This window comes from Chenopodium album, chromosome 5 (assembly GCF_948465745.1).
Source record: "Chenopodium album chromosome 5, dcCheAlbu1.1, whole genome shotgun sequence".
NCBI classification, from domain to species: domain Eukaryota; kingdom Viridiplantae; phylum Streptophyta; class Magnoliopsida; order Caryophyllales; family Amaranthaceae; genus Chenopodium; species Chenopodium album.
Genome location: NC_137838.1, coordinates 8,183,502 through 8,202,545, shown reverse-complemented (window position 1 = coordinate 8,202,545; position 19,044 = coordinate 8,183,502). Strand labels below are relative to the sequence as shown.

Sequence of the window (19,044 nt, the reverse complement as noted above, 5' to 3'; positions counted from 1 at the left end):
CCCACATTAATAATTTGAAACTTTTGAAATTAAATTATGAAAAATAACAAATAAATATTATAAATAAAATAAATTTTCATTTATAAAATATTTAAAAATACGGGGGATTACATACTTTAAGATACAATTTTTTTCTAATGATATGTAAAACTTTTTTCGCTATTAGCCATCTAACGTGTAAAATCCTCCAAAATGAAGTTGGTCGGTTGGTGTTGATCTTCTATTATGGAGTTTTCTTCCATCTCTTTCATGTAAACACCAACACCATTGGCTTTACCGGCCAATTTGGATTCTGTTTAGGTGTTTAGTTGTCCATTTTTTAGTGATTTTATTTAGTGACAACTCACCTAAACAGATATATATACGTGTACGTAATATGAAAAATATCTAAAATTATAGATTTTCTCATATTCGCACACTTCTCCCAAGTTTATTTGTTGGAGTTGGATTCATCTGATGGAAATTAATTCCATTTCTTTGACATAAACACCCACTCCATTTGCTTTAACATAACTTGGGATTTATTTATACACTTTAATATTAATATGTTACTTCTGCAGTGAATTTAACCACCAGCAACATAATTATATTAAAGTGCATTTTAAGGGAATACGTTACCACCAACTTTGGTGCTGATTCCCTGTTTTACCACGAACTTTGTTGCTGATTGTGTTTTTATGTGTAGATGTAACGGTATTTTTATGTAAGCTGAAATTGTTTTTTGGTTTATAATAGGAAGGGGAAGTCGATATATTTTGGTAGTTATTGTTTGAGGCATTTTTTAAGTTAGGATGATAAGGAATTTGTGTTTTTCTTTTTGTAGAGAATTTTTGGTTTCTATTTGGTTTGCAATGTGTTGGAATGAAGTATTTTGTGTTTGCTCATATTCATGTTAAGTCCTATTTATAGTAAGAAAATGCTCCTTTTTATTATTTTTTTTTACAGGTAAATTTTTTTTTTAGGTGAGCACTTTATTTTGTAGTGCTTTCATTATTTCTTTTTATTTGATTGCATGCATGTATGAACGGCCCACCAATATCAAATTGCTAAGCAGCATGATATTCTTGTAAAAGAACATCATCTTAATACAATAATGTAACAATTACTAAAGAAATTACATACTTACAAGTTACATTGAGAATCTTAAGCATTTGGAGAACCACCATGATACGAAGTTTGTTTGACAGTTATAATCTATGTGATTGGTCTGTTAATTATATCACTTTAAATAGATTTTTAATTATAAACCGCAGAAATGTAAGCCAAAATGCTTAGACTATCCAACAAAACAGTTGGGAGAAGAATTAGAGCAATGATTACTATGAAGCATGATTTGCCTTCGATTGGGATTCCAAATACTCCAACTGAAAATTCCGGGAATACCTTGTTTAGATTATCTCCTTCCGAGATCATGTAACTTGTAGTAACCATATAAAGTTCAACATAAAGAACGATTGATACGATTACTTTATCAGCATTACCAAAAGTATACTCTTGTTTAGCATAAGTAATTTAGCTTTACTTTAACAAGCAAATGAATTGATAATTTGTTCAAATTAAATTGAGCAAGTTTAAAAGTTCAATGGCTTAAAAGTACTACGGCTATTCTCTTTGAAAAATTGTAGCTTTAAGCATCACCTTTATTTTGATAATACCTTACATAGTGCTTCTGCTTCATAGAGATATTTTACAATGCATTCACTTTAAGCATCACATGGCTACAGCTGTAAATGAATGGTGCATGATAAATTGCAATTGCTGTCATCTCTGAATAAGTGTCATGCATGCTTGTTTATTTTGCTGCAGTATGAACATGCATGCTTCTTCACAATTTGGAATTAATGATGCAGCTTTGTTGTCAAGATTCTGCAATGTTGAGTCTTATCTTGAACAAATTATATTGCCATTGCAGTTAGCTATGTTGTATATTTTGGTGGGATGTTCAAATGTTGTGAATTGTTTTTAAGAGTTAACTATACTGAGGGTTTTAAAGGTTCATTTAAATTGGGTGTAAGATAAGACTTCAAAGGATAATTGAGAAATAAGAAAACAACAATTAAGACATTACATTTCAAATTAAGTTTTGATTTCTAAAGAATGTTCAGCGAAATTGACATACAGCCATAGGTTATATCTATTACGCATGAAATGGACTCCGTCTATACTTTATTCATGTTTCAGTTTACTTGTGGTTTAATATATTAGTGTGGTTGGTATAAGGAGAGATAATAACAAGGATAGGATGATTATATCAGAAATCATATAATCACTATTACCTATCAAGATCTGATATCAAGATTAATCAGTGTTTTTGAGGAGTGATACTGTAGTAATTTAATGTTTATAGCTCAATTCTGATTATGGGATCATATGAGCTAATTGAGCTAGACTTTTGATATTTAAGTATGAACTTCAATTAAGTGATTTTGGTTGTTTGTATTGATAATACATGCTATTAACTGGGTAGTTTGAGTGGGATTTTTACTTTAATGATGTGTCCTTTGTAGTGTACCTGTGTCCATTATTTTTTGGCTCTTAGGAAAAAAAATTGGTCAATTATATGGGTATTGAATTAACTATCATGTAGTGTAACATTTCAGTATTTTTATACTGCCTTGCTAAAATTTTGCTTATTTTTCCAACTTGATGATGATTTAATTCATAAATGTTACGATCATAGATATATTTGGGATTTTATAAAATTAAGGTATGAGCTTCTTAAATGTTGATTACTGAATAGTTCTTACAGGAACTTGGCAGAATTGGATTTAATCTGAGTATGGAAGCCATTGATTTCTGCTTATCGAGCATAAATTCGTTTGGAGGACTTCTTGATGGTAAAGGGATGCCTCAATCTCAGCTACTTGGTATTTAGGTCACTTAGTCCCGATCTCATAAGACAATTAAGTGAGCAAAAGTGATTGATTTACATTGCAACTGACGGCCTTAAATATGCTGTGGCAAAGGAGAATTTGACGTTATCATACCATCGGAAGTTTTAGCACCCAAAGGTGCAGCCTACTTTTTGTTGTCCATATTGCTCACCAAGATCTCATCCAGTTTGCAAACTTCAAGCTTTTTTGGGATTTTTTTTCATTAGTTTATTCTGACAATTCCTTACTGGGTTTATTTAATTACTATGTATTACAAACTACAATGCTACATTGCTAAAATCAGGGGTTTAGCCTCTGTTCTGAGTTTTTATATATTTATCCCAATTTTGGTTAAAGTGTTATAATTCCTTTGTCTTGTATAATATTTCAAAGATTTTTTCCAACTTTAAATCTAACTGATGCCATTTTGATAGTCCAAGTTGCTGCTTTAAACTTTAACATTTCATATTGCGACTCTAAAGCTTTATTAAGGTCTGTACTGTACTAATTTAAAGAGCATCCATCAAATTCTTGAAGGAATGGTGCTACTACCATACATGGTTAGCTACACTAATGTTCATGCTATGTCATATTATGACTGAGACTCATCTAAGCAACTACCCTGGATAGGATTGAAGGCTGTGTTTTTAATCCTTAGTTGGGTGATCATCTGAATGAACTTCTAAACAATTGTCAAATATAACAGCAATGCTAGATGGTTTATTATTGTATGACTTATTTGAGAATATACATGTGTGTGGATTGATTTTAGATTGTGTACATCTCTTATAAGCTTTTGTACAGTGATTTGATTTCATACTGCAAAGCTGAAGTATTTGCAGTCCATGAAGAGTGCCTTCTCATATTTTGATTCACATGGCTACAGTTTTTATCTATTGTACTCATATAATGTACAATGTACTCTTTATCTTTTAGTAATTGTAATTACTATGTGATGCATTATCTGTTATTTGATAATGTCTTTTATTATTTTATGAGGATTTAAGCTTAGTTTATAGCTATTGAATACTAATAACTGTTGAGTTTATATACATTTACTGCTGAATTTGTTTGCTTTATTCATATGCTAGAACGTTTTAAATATTGCTGATGATGCTGCTTTTGTTTTGTAGTGGCTGAATTTTATTACTTGGCTTTATATAGAGCAGTAACATTAATATTTTAATTTGAGTATTTATCTTGTATTTATTTATCAGGCTGCACTTTGATAAATTCCAAAGGAGTTATTGTATTTGTGATTTGATTAATAGGTATGTAAGTTTGAAATTCACTGACCAATTTTCATATATATTAGATGAATAGTCAAGTTTTCTATTATCTATTTTCAATGCATTCAATTTATAGTCAATGTGAAGGCCTTATTCTTGATAAAGTTATACATGTGTTTAATATATAGTTAATAAGCCGTTATAAATGTGGTCAATATTTATCAATATTATCTTTAATTGGAATTACTGTCAATGAGATGTTTTTCATACACAGTTTACTATATATGCAGTTTCCATTGTAATGTGCAAGTAATTGAAAGAAAGATCGTGATAAGGTGTATGAAAGGCTTGATTATTTTATATTTTTTGTATTTTAGTATGTTTTTTTATGTATATTTTTACAAAGTAATTTACTGAGATTGAAATTTGTTGAAATTTCTTACATTTTGTTTCTGTAAATGTTTAATAACATCTTTATTCTATTTGATATATATGCTTGCATTCTAATTTTGAATAAATTCTTTTGATTACAGGAATTATGAGTCTATACACAAATTTACCTTCTCATTTGCTGTTTTTTAAAGATGAATATCGTAAAGAGTTGGTATGAAAAAAACGATTTGTTTAATTTTTTTTTGTTTCCTGTTCTTGGATGTTTATCTATTATAATTTTGTTTTTCGCTGGTGTTTTTATTTTTTGGAATTAGATTTCAATACAATTTTTAATTTATTTTGTAGGAGTTACCGGAGAGTTGGACATCTATGTTAACTGGTGTATCCAGTCCAGTGGAAGTCATTCGTGGCAGCAATAGTCGTGTATGGATAGTTCAGTTGCTGAAAGTGACAGAGGGTAGTAGGCAATTTATGCTATTAGACTTTGGTTGGGAAGGGTTTGTCAATGATAATCATATTTGTGAAGGTGAAATTGTTATTGTATATTATGGTGGGAATAGGAGATTTTATGTAAGAATATTTTCATCGTCAATGGTGGAAAGGTTTGGTTCTCTTGAACCTCTACATAGGTCTATGTCAAGTGGTGGAAATGGTTCTTCTAATGATGATTTTCTTGTTGCCCTAGGAATTGGGAATCAGCCATGTTTCCCTTGGGTAATTACACTAACATGCTATGAAGAAGATACTTTGATTAGTATCTTTTTCTATTTATTTAAGTTATGAATATAAAATTTTAAATAAGTGATCTTATTGTATCTAATGCATTTTATGTGTTCATTTGCAGGAAATTCCAGTAGCCTTTGGTAATCAAGTGTTTGATCATGTCAATATGCGGACTGAAATTCAAATGCGATTTGGAAATAGAAGATGGGATTCTGTTGTCGAAATTTGTTCCCGATTGAATGGAAACATTCATAGTAGGATAATGGGTGGAATTTCGCAAGTGATTGTAGATGTTCAGTTAGAATATGGGAAAATCGGAATTGTTTTTTTGCAGAGCAATGATCCGATTGTGCTTGAGATTGTGTTTCTTTAGACGTTGTTTTAGTGATAGGTTATTGCAACGCTTGAGAAATGGAGCTGTAATAATAAATGAAGATTTGAGATCTTCTAAAATGTAATGTTTTTTATGATAATAATCTATGCAGAAGGTTATTTTAACTTCCCTAATAAAAAGATTAGTGTATGACAATTTATGTTTGTTGTTTCAGCTTTTGTCATGCCATTGAAACCTTTATAGCATATCAGCTCTTATTTTTTTTTGTTTGCTTTAACAATATCAGCATATCAGCTTTTGTTTATTTTTTAATTCTAAACATTAGTCTAGGTTTTAATATTTTTAATAACAAATTTTATGTGTTTTCTTTTTATTTGTGAATTTCTCCTTTATTTCTTTTTATTGTTGAACTTTATAGCTTATGCGACTTATCTGTATTGATGTTTTATAAATTAAGTTTGAATTCTCATAAGATGATTATTTTCTTTATCTTGATCTCTTTTTTTTTTATAATTTCACTTAGTTCTTTAAAAAAACAGTATAATAATAAATTTCAAATAAGCCACATATATAAACTACTATATTTTTATAGATATAATTTAACATCCGTTGTAATATAGCAATACATTAGACCTTGATCTATTTATGGTGTTTGCCAGGAACACTAACTGTTGTTACTGTTCCTGGGAAACCCTCAAAAGAGCAACTCCTACAGCATCTTACTTCTATATACATGAAATTTTGAAAGTAAGTTGAAGATTAAGTACTACACGATGCTGGAGTTTTATATAAATACATGGGCAACTATATATTGTGCTTAGCATTCTAAGGAAAAGAGAATTTCTTATAGTTGTCCATATATTTGTAATCTAGCAAAATATTTAATACTTAGATGATGTGCAGGTAGTGCACCTTAGATTGTTGTTCTACAGTACTCCATTAGGCTATTATATATATTTTTTGTAGTTCACCACCTTATCATTTGTCGTGGCAGATTTGATGGAAGATTATTTCGGCTTCTCAGACTCCACAGTTACAGGTTTGGCTTGCTTCTTGTCAGTTTTCAGGGGGACAGGTTCATCTTGAGCTTGATCCTTTCTTGGTGATATCTCTGGTCCTTGGGCTGTCTTGTTATTCTCTGGAGTCATTCCGCCGAAGCAAAGTTTCTTTTTTGCATGGAATTGTGATAGCGGTGGCTCGGATTCAGTTTCCTCATCTTGGAATTGGACAGGAGTTTTCCCTAAAGCTTTCTTGCGCTTAAGCGATTCGATATCTCCCTGAGCTAACTCTAGTGTTTGAGTGAAAGGGCTATCTTGTGTATGTTTTTCTGAAGAACCCTTCATGTTTGGGGTTGGAATGACTAGTTCTGGATTCCCTTGTTCCATAGTTTGCCGTTTTTCCTCTTCATTTGCATCTTTTGCTTGGTTGGAGGTGCCATCAAATGGTTGCAAAACTTCTGGTGTCTCAGGATCTTCCTTAAGTTCTATACCCTTGAGAGTCCATTTTAGAACATTGTTCTGGCCTAAATGCGATGTAGGGCCTACTTTAATGTAGAACGGTTTGCTGCTAAGCATGTCTTGAATAGCCTCGAATGCATTGTGGTCATCCTGCATTGTATTTATCATCATGGCAAGTATTAGTATTAGATCAAAATTTGTAAACATTATAATATATATCTTTGACCGTGTATTACACTAATATTATCTAATTAGATGACTATATTTCTTTTCTGCTTTTTTTTTACCTTTCTTTTTTATTTATAAATCTTTCTAGGCGGGACTGATTAGCAACATTACTCAACAATTCATTGTCAATTGAGGCATGGCATTTTCACCGTTGACAATTTTGCTAATAATGGTTTTTTTGTGTTCTTGGTTTCTAAGGCATAAGATAAGAGTGCTTGACTTTTTCAAGTCTACTGGACCTTTAAACATCTCATGGGTGATTGTCTATTGGAAAATCTATATTCTAGATTTATCTTAAGCTTATCTAATCTTATTAATTTTCTTACTTATAATTTTAATTTTATGAAGTAAGAACTTTCAAGTATTCTTTGGAAATTTACATGGCATATATAAACTGTTTCAAAAATTAGAAGGTAGGTACATGGTAATTGTAATTTACCGCTTCTTTTATGGCATAAATTTCAGCTGCACTTCTCCTAAACAGTCTTTCTGTGCCATCGTTGAAAGTGGTGAATGCCATAGTTCCTGTGCCATCGCTAGCCTCAAACTTAAAGGTTGTCCTGGCATGAATTCATAGGAATTTTTGTTAGGTACAATATTAACAGATAAGGTTGGTGTTTAAAAAGAGCTAGTGTTATACCTCTCAGTGCATATGCATTCTTTCTTATAACAAGAAGTGCAAGAATAACGCTTCTGCAATGGAAGGTTGGTTCGTTTCCAGCAGTTTGAACAACTTGTGTACGCGTGCACTTTTTCTAATTCTGCATTCTGAATGGTTACCTCTATCCATAGAAGTTCTTCCTGTATGGTGTTGCTTGGCTACACATGTATTATAATTCACAAAATATCAGTTAGAGCATGCACACTTAATTTTTAGTGAGTTGTAAACCTTGGAAGAGGTTGTAATGAATTATATTTCACCTTTTTCCGTCTCAGTTCAGCAATGGAAACAATTTTTTTATTTTCACCTGGGTACTTAACCTCTAATACTCTAGTTTGCCTATCTAATATCTTCTGGTGGAAGAGGTTAGCCTTGCACATTGTTCATTATAGAGATGATCAGCATACTGTAATGGTTGTTGTTTTTGCTAGGCTAAGTTTTGGTGATTACCAGTCAGACAGCTCACGTGCTCGATCCCCTTCAAGTTTATAGATTATTCGAGTAGACATACCAGAATTAATTGAAAAACCTAAATAAAACAGATAGTGTTAATTTTGTCATGGTAAAAAATCACCCAGGATCTAAAGTACAGTAGTTTTTGTCTTACCACGGCGAGTATATGGTTTAAGAGCCCTGAAACCTATAACCTGGAATGCTTCTGCCCAATTAGGTAATTTGTCGAAGAATTTGGGTGCTGTTAGATCATTCCACAATGAGATGGTGAGCGGTTGATCGCAACTGTTACATGAAATACTTATTGTTAGTGATTTCAAAATGTAATATATATCAAATATTATTTTTACTAATCCTGAACATTTAGGTGATCTGATTTTAACCTTTCATCAGTAACGACTATTTCTCGTACGAAGCTCTCTCGCTTTCCATCTCTGGCTTCAATTTTCCTTGGCTCTTCTTCAACATATAACACCACACCCATGATATCTATGAATTCAGATAAGTTTGTTAGTGTTTTTTTAATTGTATTTTTATGTGAAACTGTTATGTGAGTGTAATATACCGTATTTCTCATCAGGATCAACTGTACGAGGTATACTTGCAATGGGTTGATAGTTAGGCAGAATTGGTCCGAGCTCTGGATGAACTGGCTGGATCACAGTTCTACTACCAAAAGCCATTTGGTACGGAAACTGATCAAGTTCAGTTCTCCATTTTTCGTCAATGAATTTAATAGGTGCAGCAGAAATGTCGTATTCACCTAGGTACTGTAATGCTTCTTCAAATGCTTCAATTTGATCGCCAAATAAAGTACCACGCATCCTATTACCCTATAAAGCAGAAAGTGATAGTGAAACAAGGTGAGCTTAATAACTATATTATAAGGTCCCTTAAACTTATTAATTATATATAATTTGCTATTAGATATGTAGAATAAGGCATCTTTTGTTTGAGATATAATTAAAGTGCCACAGAATATGTGCTTTATTTAACATTATTTTGGCTAAAACAAAGTGATTTTAACATTGATGTAGTTTATATTATAGAAGTATGAAAAGGTCACACAAAAGATCTATGTATAATAAGCTTTGTAGAATAGCATACTTACAAGATGTTTTAGATTTTATTGTAAAATAAATCTATATACATTATATTTCACTTGAATCCTGAACATTCAGACATAATTAGGACTGCATTATATTCTAGCTTTATGTGTACTATATTTAACTAAATCTTAAGCTGACCAAGATTATAACATAAGTAAAAGTATGATTATAGCATAAGCATGATTATTTCAAGAGTAGTTAATGTAATTTTTGTACTGTCTACCATAACTCTTTAATCCTACCCTAATGCTTGATATGATTTAGATTACAGTTAGGAATATTCTTTTTGTTGCATCATAATTGTAATAAAGCTAGTGTGATATTTACATGTATAAAGTAATAAATGCATACCTTTTCATCCCTTAGAAGTAAAGTTTGGAATCTAACTGTTTTTTTGGAAGATAGTGTGTCCCTTCCTTTTTCAGCAACAACTACTCTTACTATATAAGTCTTGCTTTCTGCATTTAACTGATCCAAGTACACATACTCTGGCTTCTATCTAGCTGTTTTGTATTTTTTATCTGTGTATACAAATGTTTTTCTTGTTATTTTGTATAGCAGTAGTTTTAGATGATAATGTAAGATGCTAGAACATTTAATATTAAATATTAGTTAATCAAGCATACAATCAGGAATTTATATAGGAAAAACATTAACAATAATTGAGCTAAAGGATAATGGAAGCAGTGTGTAAAAGAAGGGACCATACCTGCCATGGCTGAGTAAGTCACTGCTATTGTGTTTGATTTCTTCTGTGAAAAAAACGAAATGTCAGAGATGAAACACTTTTTATATGAGTTAGTACAAATTTTAAAAATAGGAAATAGCTAGAATACAGTAATTGGGGAAGGTTCTGGTAATAGTGTTTAGAATAACTATGGTAATTTTTTTCTTTCTTCTTACTGTTTGCACTGTTCATTCCATACTTTAGGTAAAGAATTCCAGCTGCTCATTGTACTTTTATATTACTTTTTAAAGATTGCAAAAATTTATTGTTTTTATAAGTAATAAAATAATAATATCTTGATTTTATATAATAGATAACCGTAGCCTAGAAAAATGTTGGAGTACAATTTTCCTTTTTTTAAGGGATTGGCTTATACAATCAGTCATAATCAAATCAGACCTATATATATATATATATATATATATATATATATATATATATATATATAGAAATGTGAAATATTGTATAGCTTTTAATATTAACTTTTATTTTATGCTAGAAAGCTTAATTTAAACAGTTCACCTTAGCAGGCTGTAATTTAAGCGTATATGGTTTTTTATCTCTTTGTTGTCACATGAATACTGATATTTGTCATCAACCTATATAATATAACAATTCATATACTCACTAAACATGATCGAACAAATCATAAAAATACTTAAAATCAATGCATAATCAACTTTTATCTACATGAGATAAGAAATTATGATACCTCTCCTTTAATGTTTGGTTCCACAGGGCTTGTCAACAGAACAGCCTCAGGACAAAACATATCATGCTTTGTTACTTAAATTTCTTCTAATTAATTTGGTTTGCCGTGAAACCTGTCCAAAGAAATCAGTTTCTTTATACCACTTTTTATTGAGCTTGAATGTGATCCTAGTTTCACCCAAGCTGAAGCCCGGTCAATCTTTCATATGCTCATAGATTGCATAGGTATATGACCTGGATGAGCCATGCAGCATTATAGACCTAAAAGTTTAACGATTATTGGTTTAAATTACATTATTAACATGACAACTAATTCAAGAGAGAGGGGTACTAATATATAAAGGAGGAAGTGTACTCTATAAAAAGTAGAAGTTTATATAATATGGTGAAGATTAAAGCAACTACCTTTTATCAATATTCAATGGGAATAACTTGCCCTTGAGTGAAGGATCCCACTGTCTACAAAAGAAAACTTCCACCTTATCATCATCTGACATAATCACCTGAAAAGTTGTTGCTTTAATCTTGCATACAGTTAGCAAATAGCCTTAGTCAAATCTGTAAAACAAAGCCTAAAATTTACAAGTTTATCCATTTAATTTTGGTAAACTAAGAAAGAAAAAGGCGAGAGGAACAAACATGTCAAATGTCCCTGGTGTATTAGCATCATTCCAAACAAGATCCCAATACATGCATACATAACACAGTTAAATATATCATTAAACAAGCGGAAAAAATAAAAAATTCCACATGTGATGATCAACTTTTCTTTCATTATCTTGAATTTTGTTTCTAGATTGTATATAGAGACTGATTAAAGTATTGATTTCATTAAGCAAAATGACTGTACAAATCTGATTATATAGAATGTTTACCCTCTATTGTCCTCAAGATTTCGAGATTCAAGCAAATTGTCAATGCCATTATAAGCTAGTCCAGTAACAATTTCTCGTGGTTTAGATATTGTCACTCGAGCAATGCCATTGTCTAATACTACCTGCAAGTAAATACTCCAGTTTAAAATCCATGCAGAAATATAAACTTTTAGAGAACTAAGGTTGAATATATAATACTCCATGTCAATATGTCATTGAATTCATTGAATAAATTCAAATATATGAATCCATAGATTTACGAACTTGTAGACCACATGATGCTATCAGCATCACATTTCTTAAGGGCTTCAATGGTTCCAGAGCTCAGAAATCTGAAAAAATATATACTCTCTTATTTTGTTCAGCTCTTCAAACTATTGCAGCAACCTACAAGCAAACATACCAGTACTATGAATAAGCACACCATCGATCACTCTACCCAAGCATTACAGTACAAGTTCAGTAGGTCTAAAATAAATTCAATATATTTAAACTTTTAGATTCTACCTAAGCTACCTGTTGAATTTGAATTCATAATTGTCCTTTATCCGCTTGAGGCAATGAGCTGCAATTGCTGCCTTAGTATTAAACTGAAAGAGTGAGACCAGAGTTCCAACTAATCAAAACCAGATATTTTAGTTGAAAGCCATATGACCATTAATTGTATAAAAATAGAAATAAAGCACCAGCTAACAATTAAAATAGCATTATGAATTAACTTATTCAGGAATAAAAAAATGAAAAATAAATAAAAAGAAAGAAAGAATGATCATGAATAAAAATGATGTATTAAGGGAATAAGAGCAGTGACCTTTGAAAAATCACTAAAACCACTGACCTGCTTATGTCGTTTGCTGATTGACGTTGATCCATGAAGCCTAACAATAAGGGTATATTCTTGCACGACAAAATAGAGCAAAAGAGATCAAGGGTTTGAAATCACATTAGATCTTCAGTTAAATAAATAAATCAGAAACAACCATTAATTATTCTAATTGCTCTTACAACCAATAATGTTAAATAGTGAAGCAAACATATTTTAATTTCAACCATCAATCATTCTAATTTCTCTAAACAATACCAGCTATAATCAAAGGAGAATTATTATTAAAAGTATCGTGTCCACTATAAGTGTATGCTACATCAAAACATGTAAGGCGAAAGCTTGACAGAAAACCAATTTATGCATGGTTTGCCTGATGATCAAGAAACAATTAACAAGATGCTTATACATTTCTTTTCTAAACCCAGGGTCTGATGCTTTAGTTATCACAAAACCATGCCGGCAAAATTGCTGTGGAGGAATCTTCTGAACTGTTGAAGGACCTGAAATCAAAATATATGGCATTAATATTTAGTACATCTGAAGACCTGTAATTGAATATTCAGCAATAAATCCTGAGTCAGGTTTTTTCTGCCAGTAGACATGTAATAAAGTCCAGACAGATTTTCTGTTCACTCCTTCCTTGTGATGTCAGAGCCGGAAAACCCAATAGCAATTTACTCAAAATTAAACACTTATTACTCTCCAAACAACAACTCATATAATACAAAACACCTATTTTAAAACAAGTTATTATCTAGAGTAATAAATTAACTGTCTACATTTACTAAAAGTAATCTTTGCTCATACGCTATAGAATAAAGCCCATAAAAGAATTCATTGAAAAAAATCACATGTATTAAAGTTCAGAATGCATAATTGGAATCAATTAGCATATTAATTTATTACAGTAGTCATAAAGCTCTGTTAAAACAATCACACACACACATAATATACAGTAGCAATCTAAAGCAAGAAAGATATGACCCACAATCACTAACCAACCATTATTGTCATTAAATATCACCCATAGTTAATGCCATATATGAATTAGTATATTCACATTCAAATGGATTGCAGCAAAATAGAGTATATTAGTATGAAGCAAATAGGGGAAAGAAAAGGCATACATGGAATTCAACATTGGACCACTGCTAAAGTGATTGCACATGACTTAGCTTATTTTAGGAATGATCTAACAGCACCTAGATTACTCCTGCAAAATAAGAGAAAAACACGAAAATTAGGACTGCCATTATATATTTCGAAAAATCAACTTAGTAAGCTTAGTCAATGTATAATCACCTAAATTACTCCTGCTAGCTTTAGGACAGCATAAGATACGACATTTTTAACAGAGTTTTCTGAATGCTGTAAAGTAGGAGCCATTGATACAACTCTCACTTTATCTGCAGACCGTGCACGTGAAAGAGCCACATATAACTGACCATGTGAAAAACACGAACGAGGGAGATATATTAACACTTGATCTAAAGTTTGCCCCTGTGACTTGTTTATAGTCATTGCAAAGCTGAGCTTGATAGGAAACTGGTTCCTCTGAAATTGGAAAGGATATTTCTGAGAACTTGATGGTCTGAGTTTAATTCTGGGTATAAATACATGTTCCCCTTGATACTGTCCGATAGAAATCACGCACTCAATTAAATTAGGGAAAAACCTTTTACATATAAGGTGCGTTCCATTGCATAAACCAGAAGATGGCAGAAGGTTTCTAAGCAATATTACTGGGCAGTTTTCTTTGAGCACAAGATTGTGAGGGCTCATTCCACCTGGACATAGTTTATTCAGGAATTATGTAGGATATACGCTGCCACTATCATCTAGGACACTGTCATAGCTTATATAAGATATGGCTTGTCCTGGGAATCTCTCAATCATGAACGAATTTATAGTATCTACATCGTCATTTATAGGTGTTAGAACTGCCCTTCTTGAAAAGAATTGAGGGTCCAGAGCACCCGAACCAAGTTCTGGAAAAGAAGATTCGAGTAACTCATCTATTGGATCAGCATCAGGCTGGAAAGTCTGCACTATCTGTGGTGGCAACTCAACAAAATCACTTTCCATGGTCTGCAGTTCACCGTTTCCCAGTGCAAGTAAAAACTGAGAAAATGAAGGATCTTCCCTAGCTCTTAGATTTTCAGTTAACCTGAATCTCCGCAAATGCTGCCATATATAAGAACTCACTATACTTGCTTCTACTGCTTCTCTAATAGTCTTGTTAGGAACAACAGGCAACACTTGTCGAAAGTCTCCACCGAAAACAATTACCTTCCCACCAAATATCACATCCCTATCACATATGTCTTGTAATAAAAGGTCTAGAGATTCTAGATTTTGCTTGTTTGCCATAGATGCTTCATCCCATATTATAAGAGCTGTTTCTTTTATTAACGCTGCCAGGCTACTTTGCTTAGAAACACTGCAAGCTAATGAAGCATCACTGTCCAATGGAATTTTGAATCTTGAGTGTGCTGTTCTACCTGATGGAATATTTGCTGCAGCTATTCCAGACGTAGCAGTAGGTAAAACAATCTTATTTATAAGGCGGATCTCAGCATATAGTGCATTATATAAGAACGTTTTACCAGTTCCACCAGGACCATCTACGAAAAATGCCCCTGGTTTTCCTTCTACGATATGCTGCATAATACAAGTAAAAATTTCCTTTTGTGCGGTATTAAGCAAGCCACAACTTTCTATACAATTTTGAGGAATCAGAGCATCTAAGGCATCTTGAATGTCTTTTGTTCTATCAATCTGGTTATCATTGTCTTCCATTAAAACAGCCAGACCACAAGCAGATAATGACTTGCCCATGGCCTCTAAATGTTGCTCTACTGATCTGACAGTTAATCTTTTAACTTTGTTTTCAACACCAGGGTATTGGCGTGCAAAATCTTCTGATAATGCAGAATAATATTTAAACCATAATTCTTCAGGGTTACTCGGCTGACAAAATATAAGAACAGTTGCAAATAGCCGGCGTAAAGCCCGAGGGAGCTGAATTTCAGTTGCTTCTGCCAAACAAATGCTTGCAACATCGTCCTCTTCCAAAATGCCAGCTCTTAGACATGCTTCTTTGAAAGTTGCACACACATAACCTTCAACTGTGCGCAAGTCTGTGAAAGATTTTGGACTTTTGACATTCAGTAATAGAAGCCAAAGGTAAAAGCGTTCACCCTCCGAAGGAGCGACAAAAGCTAATCGCCCTATCATCACTTTTTTATTTTGCCGTTTGGACCATGATTTTGCTGAAGCATCCCACTTATAGTGTTCAGGAAATTCTACATATGAGTAACCAAGACCATTATCAGTAGCTGCATTCATACGGAAGAACTCAGTTAATTGAGTCCTACCATAAACACCGCTTGCAATACCAACATCCAGACGTTCATAAGGGCGTACACAAACTATGTTCATGTCTGGAATATGAACTGACAAAGGTAAGACTGGTGGATGCATCTCAAATAAATCAAATCCAAAAATTCTCCAAGCTGCCTCACATGGCGACACCCACCTCCCCGACTGAAACTGAGCAATTTCATCGTTACAATTTTTATCTTCAGCCAGAATATTGAAGGCCACTCGATCGTGTCCCTTGTAAACATACTTATATAAATACTTCACTGCTTTAATAGTTGAACAAACTTCTACGTTCAAATGACAATCAAAGAGTGCTGTGAGATAGGGGTTATAAGGGACAATCCATCGGTTATCTAACTAAGCATTTCTGACTTTCAATTGTTCTCCAGTATCAGTTCTCTTATAGCAAGGATAGCCATCTTTATTTGTTGTTGTTTGTGCGTTGAATTGTTTTGGGTACCCATTTTTACAAGAAACAACATTATCCTTCTTTCTCATACAAGGACACTCTGGATTTAAGTGGCCACATGGTCCATGCATCATATGCCTTAACACAATTTTACGCAGCTCAGGCTGAGTAACAGGAGGTATTTCTGTACAGACATATTTATCATAATCAGCAGGACACTTCATCTTATGTTGTTGCTCTAGAATCAATAGGAAATGAGCATGTGGCAATCCTCTTTTCTGAAATTCTATGACATATATCATTGCTGCCACTTTACCAAATACTTCATCTTTTTTTATTTTGTTTTTCAGAGCAATCAACTTTGCTCGAAATATACGAGCAACTAATTCTGGCCGGTCTTGTGCGGTCTCACCAGGCTCTAGCTCAGCTTTTATCTCTGGCCAATTTGCATTGCAGGTCATAGTGACAAAGAGATCAGGTTTCCCGTATTTCTGCACAAGAGCCATTGCATTCAGATATCTCCTTTTCATATCACGAGGGCCTCCTATAAATGATGGTGGAAAAATGAACTTATGACCAACATTAGTTGCACTTGTCTGGCCACTCTCTACAGTGTCTAAAATCCCTTTATAAAGATCCGCTCTTATTGTATCTTGATTTTGCCGAAAAAAATCTAACCTTGTGTTTTCAACTTTGATATACATGTCTGTGATATACTGCAAAAATGCACGGCCTGCTCTTAACAACATGTTTCCTGGTCTAATTTGAAGCTTATAGCAATAGTATTCCCTTGCAGAGATATTCTTATCAGCTTTGGTATGTTTTCCAGAAGCTCCTACAAACATTAAAGTCCAGAGAAAATTCAAATTAAGCATACGATAAGGAAACACAAGCATATAAACAGCTTTAAAAAGAATACCATTGTTCTTTTAAGAACTTACGAGCAGCCTCTGCATCTAGAAAATAAATCTGCCGGAGTGTGCACTGCGCAGGACTGTATCGGATCAGGTTCGGTTGCCACTTGTCTGTCTCCACCATAAGAAGTTTTCTTTAAACCCTGATGCCAACCACATTCACCTCTTGGGAATAGCAAGGGATACTGCAAAGGATCATAGCACCCATAAAAATGAGCAATCCGATGAGATTTTGAAGACTTTGCTGTTACAAGAACATGTGGCCATGAACTCTGACTTGACGAAACACTATCAGGCCAGATAACAGCAACTTCATCTGAAGTGGGAGCATTATATACTCTTTGATCCGGTACAGTGTTTGAATTTATTATAATGTTAGTACGCTCATCAACATTTACTTCTTTCAAAGAGCGGAAAAATCTTGCATATGGATTATCTTTAGTTACTTGCATTAATTTGTCAATAACATCTTGTCTTAATTCAGGAAAGCAGTCTATTCTGTGTTTCAATTCATTTTGCCCATCATAGAAATAAAGTTGCAGATACTTTGGACCATTCTCATCTGGTAATAAGTCTGGTACAGAATGATATATTTGGCCATGCAGTTTAAAGACATATATACCTTTGTATGTTTCTCTATTAGTTTTACCTCCAATTGAACTAAAAGCAAATAAGTTATTGTATAATCGTGCATATTTTCTAAAATGGAGAGCATCTTCATCTCTTGAAGTAAAAAGCCTCATTAATTCAGGGGGATATTCATTTTCAGCTATTTTAATATCACCATTGCCACATCAAAAATGTAGAGTTTCAAACTCAAACTTCTTAGCTCCACACTTATCACAGTAAGTAGGTGGAGATAATTCTAGGGGATGCCTAGGTAATGGTTTTCCTATAGTTGCCGCAGGGGTTTCTGTAATAGCATTAAAGGATATTTGAGATAATTTGATTGTGCAACTGTGTATGTGTGCTAAATAGATAAACTGATGAAATTACTACTAAACCTTACTTTTAGCTGCATCCCTTAGCTGTTTTGAACTTTGGCCTTTTTTGGTGTAGATATGTGAGTCGAAGGCCTCTCTGTAGCATGACCAAAAAGAAATTAAGCCAGATCTTATAAAAAAAGACTATATATATATATATATATATATATATATATATATATATATATATATATATATATATATATATATATATATATATATATATATATATATATATGTATATATATATATATATATATATATTCACTTTGGTAACTCAATGTAAGGCAAAGGACCCACTTTCAAGTACAATATATTTCGAAGGTCTTGATTTAGGCTTTTTCGATTTTGGTTGTTCTGCTTGACTGTACAAAGAATAAAGAACCTATGAATTTAGTTCACCAAAATAATAATTTTATTATTTTAAATCATCTATTTTACCTAGTAGAATTATGAGTTGATACCAAAGCACTCATTCGCTTTGATTTTCGACCTTGAAATGATGGTCTCTTAAAATTAATAGGTGCATCAGCTATCATATAAACAATTAAAACAATAACTCAGGAACTCGAACATAAAATAAATATCATAAATGAAGATAGCAATGCGTATATAAATAGAAAAACTTATCATAAGCATCATGCAAAATTTTCAGATATACCCATATTACTTTGCTGTAAACCAAGTCATGTCAACCATTTGCATGCACATCTCAACAATTTGCACAAGTTATTAATGATCCCAGTTTATGTCAT

The 19,044-nt window shown here is 32.6% G+C and overlaps 1 protein-coding gene across 1 annotated transcript; it reads right to left on the bottom strand.

Annotated features, from left to right (window-relative positions):
• Window positions 1–14,408: 14,408 nt before the first annotated feature.
• Window positions 14,409–18,049, bottom strand: LOC145632528 (uncharacterized). Its single transcript, XM_081684897.1, has 3 exons — window positions 17,470–18,049; window positions 16,356–17,227; window positions 14,409–16,217 (listed from the first exon to the last, which is right to left on the bottom strand). Exons 1-3 carry the CDS (start codon window positions 18,047–18,049, stop codon window positions 14,409–14,411), a joined length of 3,261 nt encoding a protein of 1,086 aa, XP_081541023.1.
• Window positions 18,050–19,044: the final 995 nt, after the last annotated feature.